This window comes from Peromyscus maniculatus, chromosome 6, assembly GCF_049852395.1.
Source record: "Peromyscus maniculatus bairdii isolate BWxNUB_F1_BW_parent chromosome 6, HU_Pman_BW_mat_3.1, whole genome shotgun sequence".
NCBI lineage: Eukaryota > Metazoa > Chordata > Mammalia > Rodentia > Cricetidae > Peromyscus > Peromyscus maniculatus.
This window is the reverse complement of record NC_134857.1, coordinates 89,031,648-89,047,120: the sequence shown is the minus strand read 5'-3', so window position 1 is coordinate 89,047,120 and position 15,473 is coordinate 89,031,648. Positions and strand designations below refer to the sequence as shown.

General features: G+C 46.0%; 1 protein-coding gene and 1 non-coding gene across 3 annotated transcripts; both read left to right on the top strand.

The window, feature by feature from the left end:
- The first annotated feature begins 2,610 nt into the window (after positions 1-2,610).
- Tmem167b (transmembrane protein 167B) lies at positions 2,611-11,906 on the top strand. Of its 2 annotated transcripts, none has more exons than XM_006979465.4 (4): positions 2,611-2,707; positions 4,115-4,816; positions 6,777-6,908; positions 9,288-11,906. In XM_006979465.4, exons 2-4 carry the CDS (start codon positions 4,807-4,809, stop codon positions 9,368-9,370), a joined length of 225 nt encoding a protein of 74 aa, XP_006979527.1. In that variant the 5' UTR covers positions 2,611-2,707; positions 4,115-4,806; the 3' UTR covers positions 9,371-11,906. The 2 variants fall into 2 exon arrangements, with proteins under 2 accessions (XP_006979527.1, XP_042135668.1); XM_042279734.2 differs by lacking the exon at positions 2,611-2,707 and adding an exon at positions 8,903-8,915 and having other exon boundaries at positions 4,687-4,816; positions 6,777-6,959; positions 9,288-11,308.
- A 1,642-nt stretch (positions 11,907-13,548) lies between these two features.
- LOC121830640 (small Cajal body-specific RNA 2) lies at positions 13,549-13,967 on the top strand. The gene has a single exon (XR_006073857.1).
- Positions 13,968-15,473: the final 1,506 nt, after the last annotated feature.

Sequence of the window (15,473 nt, the reverse complement as noted above, 5' to 3'; positions counted from 1 at the left end):
GTTCAAGAAGGATGAGTCGCTGTCAGGAGGGAAGCTCTGAGCTGGTGGGAGTTTGAGCAGAGGAGCAGTGAGCAGGGCGAGGTTGCTAGTGTGGACTTGCAATGTGTAACAGGTCCTGTAATACTGAAGGAGCCGGAGGCCAGCGTGCGCTTTGATTGCTAGGAAATGACTCCCTTTGATTGACAGTAACTGGCTTCACAAGTTCCTGAGGAATACTGGCTTTTATCTAGCTGCCAGAAATCCTCCTCTAGTCCAGGATGAGCTCATGTCTAGATATTTGGACTGCCTTTTAGAGTTCAGGGAACTGGAGTTTCCTTTGGACCTGACCTCCTGTGTGTGTGTGTGTGTGTGTGTGTGTGTGTGTGTGTGTGTGTGTGTGTGTGTGTATTACTTTTGTTAAGTCAGGGCTGTGTAGCCTTGTTTGGCCTAGAATTTGCTGTGTAGACCAGACTGGTCCTGAATTGACAAAGACTGCATTATCTGCCTCCCAAGTGTTAGGATTACAGGCATGAGCTACCATGCCCAGCTGGTGATGAGACAGAAAGCAGTCAGGTAGTTTTAGGGTGACAACCCTGGCTTAGTCAGTGTTCTGTTGCTGTGAAGAGACACCATGGCCACAGCAACTCTTTTAAAGGAAAACATTTAATTGGAGGCTGGCTTACAGTTTCAGAGGGTTAGTCCATTCTCATCATGGTGAGAAGCATGGCAGCAGGCAGGCATAGTGCTGGAGAAGTAACTAAGAGCTACGTCCTGATCCATAGAGAGACTGTGCTAGGGGGTATGACTGCTTTTTAAACCTCAAAACCCACCCCCAGCGACACACTTCCTTCAAGAAGGCCACACTTACTCCAACAAGGACACCCCCCAATCCTGCTCAAATAGTGCCACTCCCTGATAACTAAGCATTCAAATATATAAGCCTATGGGGGCCACTCTTATTCAATCCACCATAGTCACCTAAAGCAAGTAGTTTTTCTCCAAGGTCCTGTTGGCAGTTCTGTCCTTGCCAGAGACCAGGGATATCAGAAGGGAGATGGGGTTTCCACATTATGGCTCTTCTCTGAAATGAACGCCCCTGCTTTGGAAACTATACTTAAAGACCTGAATGAGACTGAGAAGAAATACCTGGACACTTTGTGGGTGTCTGGAGTGACTCCTTCTCGACACCTCACCCCAGTTTCATCCACCAGTTGTTACAGTCCCCCAGACTAGCAGCTCAGTGGGGGGCGTACCGCTTCTCAGTGGCCACCCTTGAGGTACGGGAGCTCTGCCTTCTCTTACGCTTCCTACGATGAAACTTGCAAAACTCACCCTCTGTGGACTGTGGATTTCATTTTTCAGATTCAAGGGAGAAAAGCCTGAAGGCACTGATTCAGCGGGCTTCTGGCATCTAAGCTCTTAGATTGAAGCCCACCTGAGCAAGAGACAAAGCTCCCCTCCACTCAAGGACAGCACCATCCCTAATCATATGTCTATTGTTAACTTTTTAGAATATATAAATCTTTATTGTTAAGCAGGATATCAAATTATGACTTTTATAGAAAAGTAATAGTTGAGACTAGCAAGATACCTCAGAAGGTAAAGGAGCTTGCTGCCAAGGCGGACAACCTGAGTTTGGTCCCCAGGACCCACACAGTAGAAGGAAAAAAAACTCAGTTGTCTTCTGATTTCTACACGTAAACACACACACACACACACACACACACACACACACACACACTGAATAAAATGTAAAAAGAAAGTGATATTTTAAGCCATGGAGCCATGGATAGTTCACCAATCAAATTAATAATGAGAAAAATGGATTTTGTTTATAGATGTATTAAGAAAAAGTGAGAAATAACTTCTGAGAATGGAGGGGATTTCAAGGGAGGAATGCCCCCTTTCTTTTCATTTTACATTTCTGGAGATTGATCCAGAACCTTGAATATACTAGGCATGTGTTCTGTCACTGAGCCACAGCCTTAGACCTTGTTTTGTTTTTTGAAATGAAGTCTCACTACATGGCCCAGGCTGACCTGGAACACATACGCATACACATTCTCACATTCTCTCTCTCTCTCTCTCTCTCTCTCTCTCTCTCTCTCTCTCTCTCTCTCTCTCCCAAGTTGGCCTCCGACTTGACATTCTCCCATCTCAGACTGTTTTTGTTTTATTTTTATTTATGTGTGAGTAGTTCGACTGCGTGTGTGTGTGTGTGTGTGTGTGTGTGTGTGTGTGTGTGTACCACAAGCCTGCTTATATGCCCACAGAGTCCAGAAGAGGGGTATAGGATAGATGTAAAAGAAACTTGAAGTAATAAAATTGATGTTATAAAAGATTTAGTAATAGATTTGCTTAGGAGACATTAAATCACACAAGTGGAATTATCTAAAGAAGCAATGCCTTCAAAATACCAAAAGATAAGTTGCATGCTAGCCAGGCCTCTTAGACAAGTGAAATTTGGGATGCTAGGATGTAAATGTTTATTATTTATCAGGATTGCCTAGCTGCCATTAGGTCCTATCTGCCATTAGACATACCGCTCAGAGAGTAGCTCACAAGGGCATCTTCAGGTCACAACCACCATCAAGTCCTGCTCTACAGTTAAGTCCCCTGTGTTCTTAACAGGAAAGACATGGTTTTGCCAGGTGGGCAAGAAGACCCTGGGCAACAGCCATTCGAAAAACGAACAACACCGGTATACTTAAAGTAATTCTGGCAACAGGTAATATTTTTGCTTTTAAATCTCTTATGTGCCTAAGTGGCCAGGCTTGTCGTATCTTGTCTATGTTTAAAATGATCGAAGTATAACCTGGGGCTGAGACCTGAAAGAGACTGAAGTATGGCACTCTGGGATGCATAAGCCTAACATGTATATGAGTTAGTAAAATCTGTCAAAGCCAACTCTAATTTAGGCATTAATCACAGTCTGACAGGCACTTTAGCACAGTGTAAAGGGACATTTCCTGTCTTGTCTCTCTGGGGTGAGAGCTCAGGCTTATTACTAGCTAACTCTTACACTTAAATCAACCCATAATTCTTATCTATGCTTAGCCACGTGGTACCTTTTCTCAGTACAGCATTCTCATCTTGCTTCTCTGTGTTTGCCCTCAACTCTCTGACTCCGCCCTTCCTCTTCCCAGAATTCTAGTCTCTCGTGCTCAATCTCTTCCTGCCCAGCTATTGGCCAATCAGCTTTTTATTAGCAAATGAGAGTAATACATATTCATAGTGTACAAAAAAGATTGTTCTACAGAAGTATAGAGCTTTCCTTCCTTCATCTCTAGGTGTGAGGAGGGATTTTTGACTAGGAAGGCATATTTCTGCAATAGTGCCTCCTGAAACTCGACAGTTGTGAGCCATCATTTGGGTGCTGGAAACCTAACTCAGGTCTCTAGCAATAACAGCAAATGCTCTTAACACTGAACCGTCTCTATGGTCCTGTTTTGGTTTGTGGAATGCCCTGTGTGTACGCCCATGCATATGTAATCGGAATGATTGTCTGGCTTATATTAGTTTTTCCTCGGTATCTTTCATTTTTTGATGCTGTGATTTCTTAATTTCAGTATGTTTTCTCAAAGAGTCTTTCCTACATTAAACTTTGTTACAGCTGTTGTTGCCAGTGATGGTTTCTCCCCTCCTCCTGACTCTCCATTCCAAACCTTCTGACAGTTCTCTTCTAGGTAACCAGGCAGTTCACAGCCAGCAGATGGCACTGTAGCAGGAATGGACAGAATTCTTAGGTTTTTGACAACCACGCTTTCGTGATTCAGGGCAGCACTTTTCACCCAGACTCTAATAAAGCAGACTGAATTGTCTACAATGAAAGCTTCCAGCTTACAAAGCAGAACCTAGCTTTGTCTCCTGTACCCCACTCCATCACTAGACGGATGCCTTTCATCATCTTGTCAAAATATCCTCAGAGAAGCCATGATAGGGCAGATTAGTGAAATAAAGTGCCTGAGGTGACCCCAGGATGATTTAAATGCAGGAGATAAAGCAAACTATCCTGATAGTTTAAGGAAAAGAAAAACCCATTCTAGCAAACAGGAAGTCATCTGAATGCTTCTGACAACGGACTGAAATATGAGGCTTTTTTTGTAAAGTTCCTTACTTTGTTTACAAAATTTAGACGCAGTTTGGCTAGATTTCCGCCAGAAGAAGCCAAGCAGCAAGGGCAGTCGAAGAAGCCTGAGTAACTACTGTTGCGCGCCCCGCCCGCCACGCCCTCATACTCTCGTTGGGTTTCAGATCTTACAGAACATAGTACTACTGCAGAAAGTAGAAGTAAAACAACAAACAAACCAAAAACTGTATCCCCAAGAAGACAGGTCCAACAGTGGGGCTGTTTTCAGCTTGCTATTGCCATCGATGAAGTGACCCTGCTGTAGTATACACACCTGAGTCACCACACACACACACACAAAGCAGCAGCCACAGCGCAAGTCATCCGGCCTTTATTTTTCAAACACACGGCAGCCGTCCAGTCTGGGAGCCACACAGGCACAAGCTGCCGACATCTGGTTGCCATGACCACAAAAGAAGCCTCGCCGGCCACGCTCGCCCCGCGCTACGTCGTCGTCGGGACGCAGACACTACGCAGGTACGCAGACACGACGCTGGCAGGGTCCGTAGCTCGACGATCTGCTAATTACGTCTGATTGAGTTCGGCGTTCTTCTCGCGGCCCTTGCGCTTGCGTACCACGGCTCGTTCCCGTCACCGCGTCCCGGATCGGGAAGTGTCAAAGTGGGAGCCGGGATCCCCCGCTTTCGCCGCCGCTACTGCTGAACCCGGACCCTTCATCCCGGCCGGGCCCTACCGCCATGACGAACGGTGAGAGCTGGGACCGGAGCGGAGGATGGCCGTAGAGGATGGGGGGGGGGGGGGACAAACGTGGCGGGCGGGGCTTGACTGACGTGGCCGTTCCCCGCCCCCTCCCAGCCCAGCCCCCCTGGGCCTTGGGGAGCCCCTAGCTCCTGTCTGGGGTTTTTCTCCCAGGTCCCCTCTCCTCACGTCCATCGGTGATCTCAAGCGCTGCCTAGTGCCCACACCTGACTTTTTGGTTATTACCCTTTCTCTCTTTTCTTTCCTAGAAGTTAGTTCTGGCCACTGGGGAGGTTGGTCACCATAGAATTAGTGCTGTTAGCCCCCAGGGAATAGAGGATGTCATCAAGTTCCCCAAAGTCTCATACTATTGGACAATAGGCTGCGTGAGAGGACCCAGGAATGGGATCAAACCCCCCACTTTGCGGGCAGGGTGAAAGGAGACAATCCCCAAAGTTTTTTTTGTTTGGTTGGTTTGGTTTTACTTGTTTGGCTTTAAAAGTCCCAGCTGGGTGGTTTCATCCGGAACCTCTGGCTCACGTTGCCAAGGGTGGATTTAGGAGCCGCCTTTCGTTACTGATGGAACATTTGCTCCCCCTGTTTATCGCACCTGTTTTTCCCAGGCTGCTTCAAACAATTTTATAGCCATGGTTTCCAAGTTCTAGAGGAGGAATGAAGACCTTTATAGTCAGTCTTACAGGAAAAGAAGTGAGAAAGCTTTTAAGGCACTGGGATTGGAGGGTCTCAGGAAAGCATTTCTCACAGCCTTCCATAGACTCGACACTGAAGAGTCAAATGTCACGTCCTTGTGAAGTTTGGCATTATCTACAAGAACTTATAAGAGCAAAAGAGTAGCACATGAAGGTGTCCATGAAAACTGTGAGTGTACTGGTGTACAGGAACTAGCTGTGAAATAGTCCCACTGGAGGAAGATAGACAGTGTGGTCCAGAACTGGGAGGAACTGGCAGACACTGGGTGTGTGTAATATCCATTTGAAGCATTCTGGGTAGTCAGTCTTACCATAGTACAGAGAATTAGAAAAGGGGCATCACCCAGAGGAAGACATACTGTGAACTAGGAAATAGAACATTCTAGTGTCGTGGATAAATTTTACCTTTATATAATGCATTTTGCTTACCTATATAACACATGAAACAGAATTAAGAGCTTTCCTTGGTGTCTAAGCATCAGACACATTTTTGTTTTGTTCTTTTTGAGACTGGACTTTGTATGATGTGTGTGACACACCTCTAAGCCTGGCGTGGGGAAGAGGGAGGGAGGCAGCCAGACCACACATTTAAGGTCAGCCCTGCCTCCATAGCAGGACCCTGTTTCAAAAACAGAAATAGGACATAGCCTCCCTTTGTAGCTGAGGCAGAGCTTTGCTAATGCCATTGTTAAAGGGGTGCATCATTATGGATGCACTTTTTGGATATCAGTATTTCCTATTTTTTTTCCCATATGCACACTTTGTGTTCTGGCAGGAATCTGGTTTGTAAAAGGTGACTCATGCTTGAAGTATCAACTGAACATAGCGAAAGTGTAGCCATATGAAGCCTAACTCCTGGAATTTCCATTAAGCTTTTTGGTCTGCCTAACATGCTTTATCAACAGATGCAGATCTGAAAAACTTGGCTGAAGATTGAGCTTTCCTTCATCAGATGAGTGATTTATACCAAGAACATATGTAAATCTTTATCCTCAGACTTTCAAGATCCTTAAAACCTGGAACAAGCACCACTTACTCCCGAGGTCCACACAAGTCCACAGGTTTTCAGTTTGTGCTGAGGGCAGGCAGTGAAGTGGCGAAGGGGCTGTCTCCCCCCGGGGAGCAGTGCCAGCTCTTGGCCCCTTCCTGTGGAGAGCTGGTGCTGCTGTTGAGGAGATCTTGGCCCCGAGCTCTGGGCAGGCTCACCTCTCCCAAGCTAGAGCAGCACCAAAGGCTTTCTCTTCCTCTTTGTGTGACAGTATACTCCTTGGACGGCATTCTGGTGTTTGGTCTGCTCTTCGTATGCACCTGTGCCTACTTCAAGAAGGTACCTCGGCTCAAAACCTGGCTGCTCTCAGAGAAGAAGGGCGTTTGGGGCGTGTTTTACAAAGGTAAGGTCTTCTTCTCTAGACCCAGAGAGGAGATAGATCTTTCTCGGCAGCGTGGTTCTCTAAACTACAAGGCAGGGGGTTGGGGTTGTATTTGGATTCACCTTTATGTGTGAGTGTGTGTGTGTGTGTGTGTGTGTGTGTGTGTGTGTGTGTGTGATGTGCTGTGTGTGTGTGTTTGCTGATTCACCTTTATATGTGAGTGTGTGTGTGTGTGTGTGTGTGTGTGTGTGTGTGTGTGTGTGTGTGTGATGTGCTGTGGGTGTGTGTTTGCTGCCGTGCACACCTGGCTAGCTAGCCTCTGGGGGCCTCCAGGAGTTGCCCTGCCTACTTATCTTAGAGGTACTGTGAGCACAGATGTGTGTGACTCTGGCCAGCTTTATGTGGCTTCTGGGCTTTAACTCAGGTCCTCACGCTTGTGTGGGAAGTGCTTTGCCAGCGTCCATTAGTAATGTACAATAGTCATTTCTAAAGTTGAGGGAAGAGGTACATTTAAATATGCTGTTACTTAAGGCACACTTGTCTATTTGACTGTCTAGGTAACTTTGTATTCCAGGACTAAGTGACAGTACACTGGCAAATGTGGCCCATCCTATAGTCCCACTATTGGGGAGGCCAAGAAGCCAGCTTGGGCAACATAGTAATACTCTGTATCCTGGGGTGAGGGGGGGGAATGTTACAAGTTATATAATTTTAGGCTGGCCTGACATTCCTCTTAGCAGGAGAATATTTCTCTACCTATTTTTTAAAAATTTTATTCATATGACTACTTTGTCTGCATGTATGTCTTGTACATCACATGCATGCCTGATGCCTGAGGAAGTGGTGAGCCTCCCTGTGGGTTCTGGGAATCAAACCCAGGTCCTTTGAAAGAACAACAGGTGCTCTTAACTACTGAGCCAAGTCTCCAGCCCATCCACTGATTTTTTTTTCTAACAGAACACATTGGGACCTTAACTTTAGTTTATTGAATTCATCTATCTGTCTAATCTTTCTATCCACATTAACTTGGTTATTTTGGGCACCCTTTTTTTGTTTGTTTGTTTGGTTTTTCTTTTCTTTTCTTTTCTTTTTTTTTTTTTGTTTTGTTTTGTTTTGTTTTTTGAGACAGGGTTTCTCTGTGTAGCTTTGCGCCTTTCCTGGGACTCACTTGGTAGCCCAGGCTGGCCTCAAACTCAGAGATCCGCCTGGCTCTGCTTCCCGAGTGCTGGGATTAAAGGCGTGTGCCACATGCGCCACCACCACCCGGCCTTGTTTGGTTTTTCGAGACAGGGTTTCTCTGTATAGCTTTGTGCTTTTCTTGGAGCTCACTCTGTAGTCCAGGCTCACAGAGTGCTTGGATTAAAGGCGTGTGCCACCACCGCCCTTCAAAGATTTATTTATTTATTATGTATACAGCATGTATGCCTGCAGGCCAGAAGAGGGCACCAGATCTAATTACAGATGGTTGTGAGCCACCTTGTGGTTGCTGGGAATTGAACTCAGGATCTCTGGAAGAACAGTCAGTGCTCTTAACCTCGAAGCTATCTCTCCAGCCCCGGGCACTTTCATCAGGAATCCTATGTAACTATTTTCTTTTCAAAGTAGGGTAAAACAAGGACAGGCTTGGTGACACATACCTATAATCCTAGCCCTCGGGAGTTCAAGTCTGGCCTACATTGCATAGTGAACTTTTGACTCCAAAAGGGTTAGGGAGGCTAGGCATGGCAGCACACGCCTTTAATCTCAGCACTCGGGAAGCAGAGGCAGACAAGCAGGTAGATCTCTGTGAGTTCAAGGACATCCTTCTTCTGCCTACAAATCCAGGCCAGCCAGGGCTGCAGAGTGATATTCCATCAAAAAGTAAGAAGGGGGAAGGGGATAAGCAATTCATGCAGAGCCTAGAGCGCAATGGACCATTTAAGAACATCCCCAGGTGCCGGGCTGTGGTGGTGCACGCCTTTAATCCCAGCACTCGGGAAGCAGAGCCAGGCGGATCTCTGTGAGTTCGAGGCCAGCCTGGGCTACCAAGTGAGTTCCAGGAAAGGCGCAAAGCTACACAGAGAAACCCTGTCTCAAAAAAAAAAAAAAAAAAAAAAAAAAAAAAAAAAAAAAAAAAAGAACATCCCCAGACTCACCAGGCAGTGGTGGCGCACACCTTTGATCCCGGCACTTAAGAGGCAGAGGTAGGCGGATCTCTGTGAGTTGGAGTCCAGCCTGGTCTACAAATCAAGTTCCAGGACAGCTAGGACTGTTACACAGAGAAACCCTGTCCTCAAAAAACAAAAAACATTCCCAGACTCTGGAAAGCTTTGGTTCTCTTTAGAGATTTCAGAACATGGCTTTGGAAGCAAGGGCTTTGTGAGGAGCCGGGTGTAACTTCTCTTCGTTTTTGTCTCCTAGCTGCTGTGATTGGGACCCGGCTGCATGCTGCTGTTGCAATTGCCTGCATTGTAATGGCCTTTTATGTCCTGTTTATCAAATGAATTCCAAAGTATCCCACTCATCAACCGCCAACCAAGGGGATAAGGATGAAGAACTTGTCGGGAACCTGGACCAAGTGTGGGAGAGTTCAGTCAAACTCATCAGTGCCCTAAGATGACATGGCAGCATCTGCTGCCATGTGTGTGCAAAGCTCATGGTCACGAACATTGTTTTTACTCCAGGGGACTCCAGAAAGCCAACTTCTTTGATCTCTGTGTTAATCAGCCCTCAGCAGCAAGCATATATCTCCAGATAAATCACACCCCTTGGTGATATGATTATGTACCTCCTGCTTAAAAACCTGGGCTGGGTGATAGCTCAGTAGTAGAGGATTTGCTTACTATTGTCAAGGTCCTGGGTTTGATCCCCAGCACTGAAAAAAACAACCTGTAATTGGTCATCTATTTTGCTCTTCAGTCCCTCATCAGAACCTTTGAAAACTGAGGCTCATTAGGGAAGGATATAGGCTGTGTTCAGACTTCCTGGAAGGGAAGACCTTTTTGGTTTGGGAATTTTTTTTTTTTTAGATACAATCTCTGAATATCCCTGGTTGTCCTGGAGCTCTCTGTGTAGACCAGGCTGGCCTCTAACTTACAGAGATCTGCCTGCCTCTGCCTCCTGAGTGCTGGGATTAAAGGCGTACATCAGAAGATAATTTCAGGCTTGACTTTATTGGCTAATTTGAATATGGTGAATTGGGGAGGGAGAGTGGGACTGAGTGGGAAATAGGAGTTATAAAAGGTCAAGAAATAGTTTGGCTTTTGAAATGTGTATTTTCTATGCCCATCTGGGAGTTTAAGAGAGCATGGTTCTCAGAGTAGAGAGAACAGTTTGCCATGTGCTGGTAGCTTGAGGGTTTTCCCAAGAGAACCCAAGAATGTGCATTCCAGGGTTGTTGGTTTGGAGACTAGAAGCAATGAGTGAGACAGGAAGCATTTTCTGCTCACCAGTATCCTCAAAGAAGATTCCACCTGACCAACTGATATGTAGAAAATGAACCAACTCTTACTATTTCCTAAAGCTTTTGTGATACTTTCTAAATTACTTAGTGCTAAATACTGTTACTCAGTTTTAAATACCAATGCTGGGGGAAGGAACTATTGAATAAATAATTGACTAATATATTTGAAGTTTTGCTAGAAGAGATAAGTAAATTAGTATATCAATTCATATACTAGTAAATTCATCTAGTATAAGAATTTATTGTAATGAAAGTATATATAGATGGGAATTCTGTCATGTTATAAAAGACACAACTTGTTCTTTAATCTGGGTTACAGCAATTTTTAATTGTGTCTCTGCAAACTCACTTTTCTTCATACTGCAGTATTTCACTGGTGTATTTTACTGTAAGACCATGAGAAATTGAAATGAGAGGAGGCACTGATATTACCATATTGGACAGCTCATAGAATCCATTAATAAAATGAGTGTGTTACTGAGTAAAGGAAAACAGAACTTCCAGCTGAGTATTCAGGGATTTTTCATGGAATGTGAGGACTTCTGGACAGATGATGTTAGATAACAACATTTGCAGGGAAGATTTTTCCATTCCTTCCTCCTTATGCCTGCAAAAGAATCAGCTGTTAGGTGTAAAGTCGACAACAATCTAAAAAAAAAAGAGAGAGAGAGAGAGAGAGAGATCTAATACTAATAACACACAAGGGTATACACAGATGTTCCAGTTGAGTTGTCCATCATAAAGCTTGAGTGGACAAGCGCTGTGGCTCACTTGCAGGTGAAGTGAAGTTCTCTCGTCTGCACACGCTGCAAGAACAAAGGCTGCTGGGAGGCTTTGGTTCTGATGCACCTGAGTCTTTGATTGCAGTGGTATAAAGCACTGCGTGTGTGAGCGTCTCTCTTCAGGAATTGGTCCGTAGGGTGAACCGCAGTGATTGCTGCTTTCCATGGTCATTCCTGAGGATTGTACACAGGAGAGAGAAATCTGATGGATCTGCAGAGATCCTGGGAGTGAGTTGGGGACCTGTTGACCTCCTGGGTGTCCTGTGGGAAGCAGGTTCAGCACCAGTTACTTTGTATTTGATTTGTATTTACTGACTTGTTTTCAAATGGGGCTGATGGCTCCGACTTGGGTCTGCAGAGCACCTTCATTTCTTAAACAGCTTTTCATTCTGCAGCTTCCTTCAGGGCTCCTCTTGGCCTAAATGCCTGAGTTGGTAGATTTTAAGATGTTTTCTTACCAGAATGTTCCAAAAAGTACATGAAGAAGCAAATACCCTATTTCACTTCTTGACTCTTGACTTTATGTAAGCAGGTACATAGGAGCCTGGTGTACTCACTATTTAGGCTGATGTGTCTCATTTTTGGCAAAGAAAAAAAAAATGATAAATTTTTCTTCTAGGGGAAGTTCTTTAGGGGTAGAAGTTGGAGGGTAGCAATATTGCTTCAGATTCAGGTTCATCACCACGAACCCTGCTCACCAGGGTCAAATGAAATCAGCTCCTTTTTATAGTTGAAATACCATTTTTTATTCACCATTGTTGGCACAGTCCTTGAAAATAAACCTTTTTCCCTGTGGTTGCTGCGTGCTTCGTCATGTGTGTTTATTGAACTTTTCAGTGCTCCCCTGGGTTCTACCCATAGCGTAGCATGTTGGCTCACCTGAGTGAATATTGTCATCTGATGAGTTCACTGTAAAGGTTACAGAAGATACGATGGCCAAGCTTTTTCCTGGGGGAGCTGAATATGGGTCAAAAATGAAGTCTATTCAGTGAGGTAGGTCGCTCCTCTGATACATTTAACCAACAGGCCCACTATTAAAGACAAATTATTGGTGAGCTTCATTCTAAAAGGTTCCCAGGTTAATCACCCAGGCCCTTAGAAAATAAATGAGCCAGTGGAATTCTGGAGCATATGATGGGTACTTTCCTCCATGTCTGTTTATTGAAGGTGCCAAAAAGACTGGCATTAAGCACAAATTAAAGCTCCGGCCAGGCAGTGGTGGCACACACCTTTAATCCCAGCACTCAGGAGGCAGAGGCAGGCAGGTCTCTGTGAGTTCAAAGCCACCCTGGTCTACAAAATGAGATCCAGGACAGCCAGAGCTGTAACACAGAGAAACCCTGTCTCGGAAAAAAAACAAAAACAAAAAAGTTACAGCTTCAGAAATAATTTTCTACTAATGGCTAAAATTCTTGTACTTTGCCACCCCCAGCCCTTACTGAAAAAGGACAGAGAAGAGGATGAAATATTAATACAATCTCCATGGTGAGAGGCACATCACCATACCCCCAGCTTTCCTGAAACTTAGTATATAGACTAGACTAGCCTTGAACCCAGATATCTGACCTGCTTCTGCCTCTCAGGTGCACCACAATGTCTGGCAAAAAATCAGATCTATTTTAATGGAATAAATGTAAATGAAGGCTCAGCATCAAGTTTTGGGCAGTCATGAGACTAAGTGAGGCTAGGTATATACAGTCCTACATTCCTCCATTTTAAAGATGCCCCGTTTCTTTACTCAAATAGCCTTTGATGAAATGGTTCAGTGGGTAAAGGTGCCTTCTACCAAAGGTGTCAGGCTGATCCTGATTTCAGGACTGGAATGGTACGAGGAGAAAATCTACTCCTTGAAAGAGGTCCTTGACCTTCACACATGCATCATGACACACTGCTCTCACTCTGCCAATAAATACATGTGATAAATAGTATTTATTGTCAGGGAGAAGGCTCACCTGAAGAGTGTTCGTATGGTGCTCTTATTAGTAATAATCCAGGGTTGCTAAGCCCATGGTAAATAAAACCATCCACATATAAATCTGAGACTGGATCATTTCATAGCTAGAAACTGGATATTTTTTAATGTAGGGCAAAAAAAATATCAAAGAAAAAGTAGATGGGGAGATGAACATTTACATTTTATATAAACTCATACATAGTAAAGGCTTTCTGCCTGCCTGTAATCGCAGCACCCAGAGGCTGAAGCGGAAGGATCTTGAGTTGGACACCAGGTTGAGGCACTTTGACTTTTAAACAAAACAAAGTGCAATTCTGTTTATGGAAATCGGTCCTTTTGTTCTGGGACCTCCCAGCCACACGGAGGCACAAAAGAGTGCTCTGGGTAAACACGCTGTGCGGAAGCCGCCTGACCACTCTGTGGTTCCTCCCAGAATCCTTTGGGACAGGACGCAGTGTTTAAAAGAGGGCGCAACTTCCGCCTCCTCGCGAGTGGGAGCGCGGCCGGGGTTAAGGACGGAGCTGTTTGGTGCGGTGCTGCTGCGTGCGTGGTGCGCGTGGCTGAGTGTGAGTGTGGGTGTGAGAGTGTCTGTGCGTGCGTGGGGCGTGCGAGGCGAGTGTGTGTGTGTCCGCCCCGCGCCCCTCCCCCGCCTACACCTTGATCTTATTTGATCGGGTCGTGACCCCCGCCCCGCCGGGCCGACCCGAGATGAAAAGCAGCCCTCCTGCGAAGCCCCCTCCGCGGGGCGCTGTGCAGCGAGGCCCCCTGGGCGGTGGCGGTGCCGCGGTTCCCGAGGTCTCGGGATCGGTCCTGCGGGCCCGGCGCTCAGAAGTGATGAATTGATCAGATAGACGAGGCCGGGTCTGTCCCGGCCGCTGATTACCGAGGCGATTCTGATCTGAGCCCAACCCCAGGACCCGGCCGCCTAGCCCGAGCTCTGGGGCCTCGTCTGCTGACGCGCGGAGACCCAGGGTGAAAGCGCCCAGAGCAGCCGTGAGGCCGCCGCCTGCAGATGGAGGCCTTTGTTCCCGCTGCGGTTTTCCATCCCCCCTCTGTTTAGGCTGGGCTTGCTTGGTGACTTCTTTGTTATCAACAGCGTTTCACCGAGGGCTAAAAGGCACTATGCGCTGTTCAGCCTCCGCTGAGGAATGTGTCCGTTAGAGGACGTAAACTTGAAAACTGCAGGATCCACGGGCTTACTCCATATAGTGAACTAGAATGGGATGTGTAAGATTCAAGGCTTGTGGGTGGATGTTGTGTTTTGTATTAAGACAAAGTCTCTTATCTTTGTTTTTCAGGCTGGTGAACTTGGTTTGTAGCTGGAGAGGATCTTGAATCTCTGAACTGCCTACCTCCACCTCCCAGGCTCAGATTACAGCCACTTTGCTAACACATTGAGCTAAAAGAAAAAAAAAATTATGTGTGTGTACCATGAGATTATGGGTACTTGGTTGTGTGGGGGTGGGGCGCACATGTGCGGGCGCTTGTGAAGGTCTGAAGTTGACTTCAGGTCTTCCTCAGTCATCCCCCATTTAATTCTCTGAGGCAGATCCTGTCCCTGTATGAGGAGCTTTGTCTTAACTAGCCAATTGTGTACACACACACACACACACACACACACACACACACACACCCAGAATTACAGGTGCACTCACCGGCTTTTATGTGGATTTACAGACTCTGATCTTCACTCTTGTGGCAGATACTTTATCCACTGAACCACTGCCCTAGCCCTAAAGTAATTTTAATTGACATATACACTGTACTTATTTGGGGGGTACCAGTACATTTGCACATTGTGTAATGTCTACATTAGGGTAAAAGTACCTGTCTCAAATATCGTGTGTGTGTGTGTGTGTGTGTGTGTGTGTGTGTGTGTGCCCTTTATTCAATGTTCCCCAGTTCCAGATACGTTGCATACCAGGATTCCATACTCTATTGTGCTGGCTAGCTTTGTGGCAACTTTACACAAGCTAGGGTCATCTGAGAGAAAGGAGAAACTCAAGCCAATCTTAGGGAGCATTTTCTCAATTGGGCTTTTTTTTGAGACAGGGTTTCTCTGTGTAGCTTTGGAGCCTGTCCTAGAATTCACTCTGTAGACCAGGCTGGCCTCGAACTCACAGAGATTCGCCTGGCTCTGCCTCCTGAGTGCTGGGATTAAAGGTGTGCGCCACCACTGCCTGGCTCAGTTGGGCATATTCTTAATCAGTGATTGATGGGGAGGGCCCACAGTGCCCACCCTATTGTGGATGGGACACCTTAGGACTGGTGGTCCTGGGTTCTATAAGAGAGCAGGCTGAGTAAGCTATGAGAAGCAAGCCAGTAAACAGCACCCTCCATGGCCTCTCTGCATCAGCTCCTGCCTCTGGGTTCCTGCCCTGTTTGAAGTCCTGTATTAACTTCTTTCA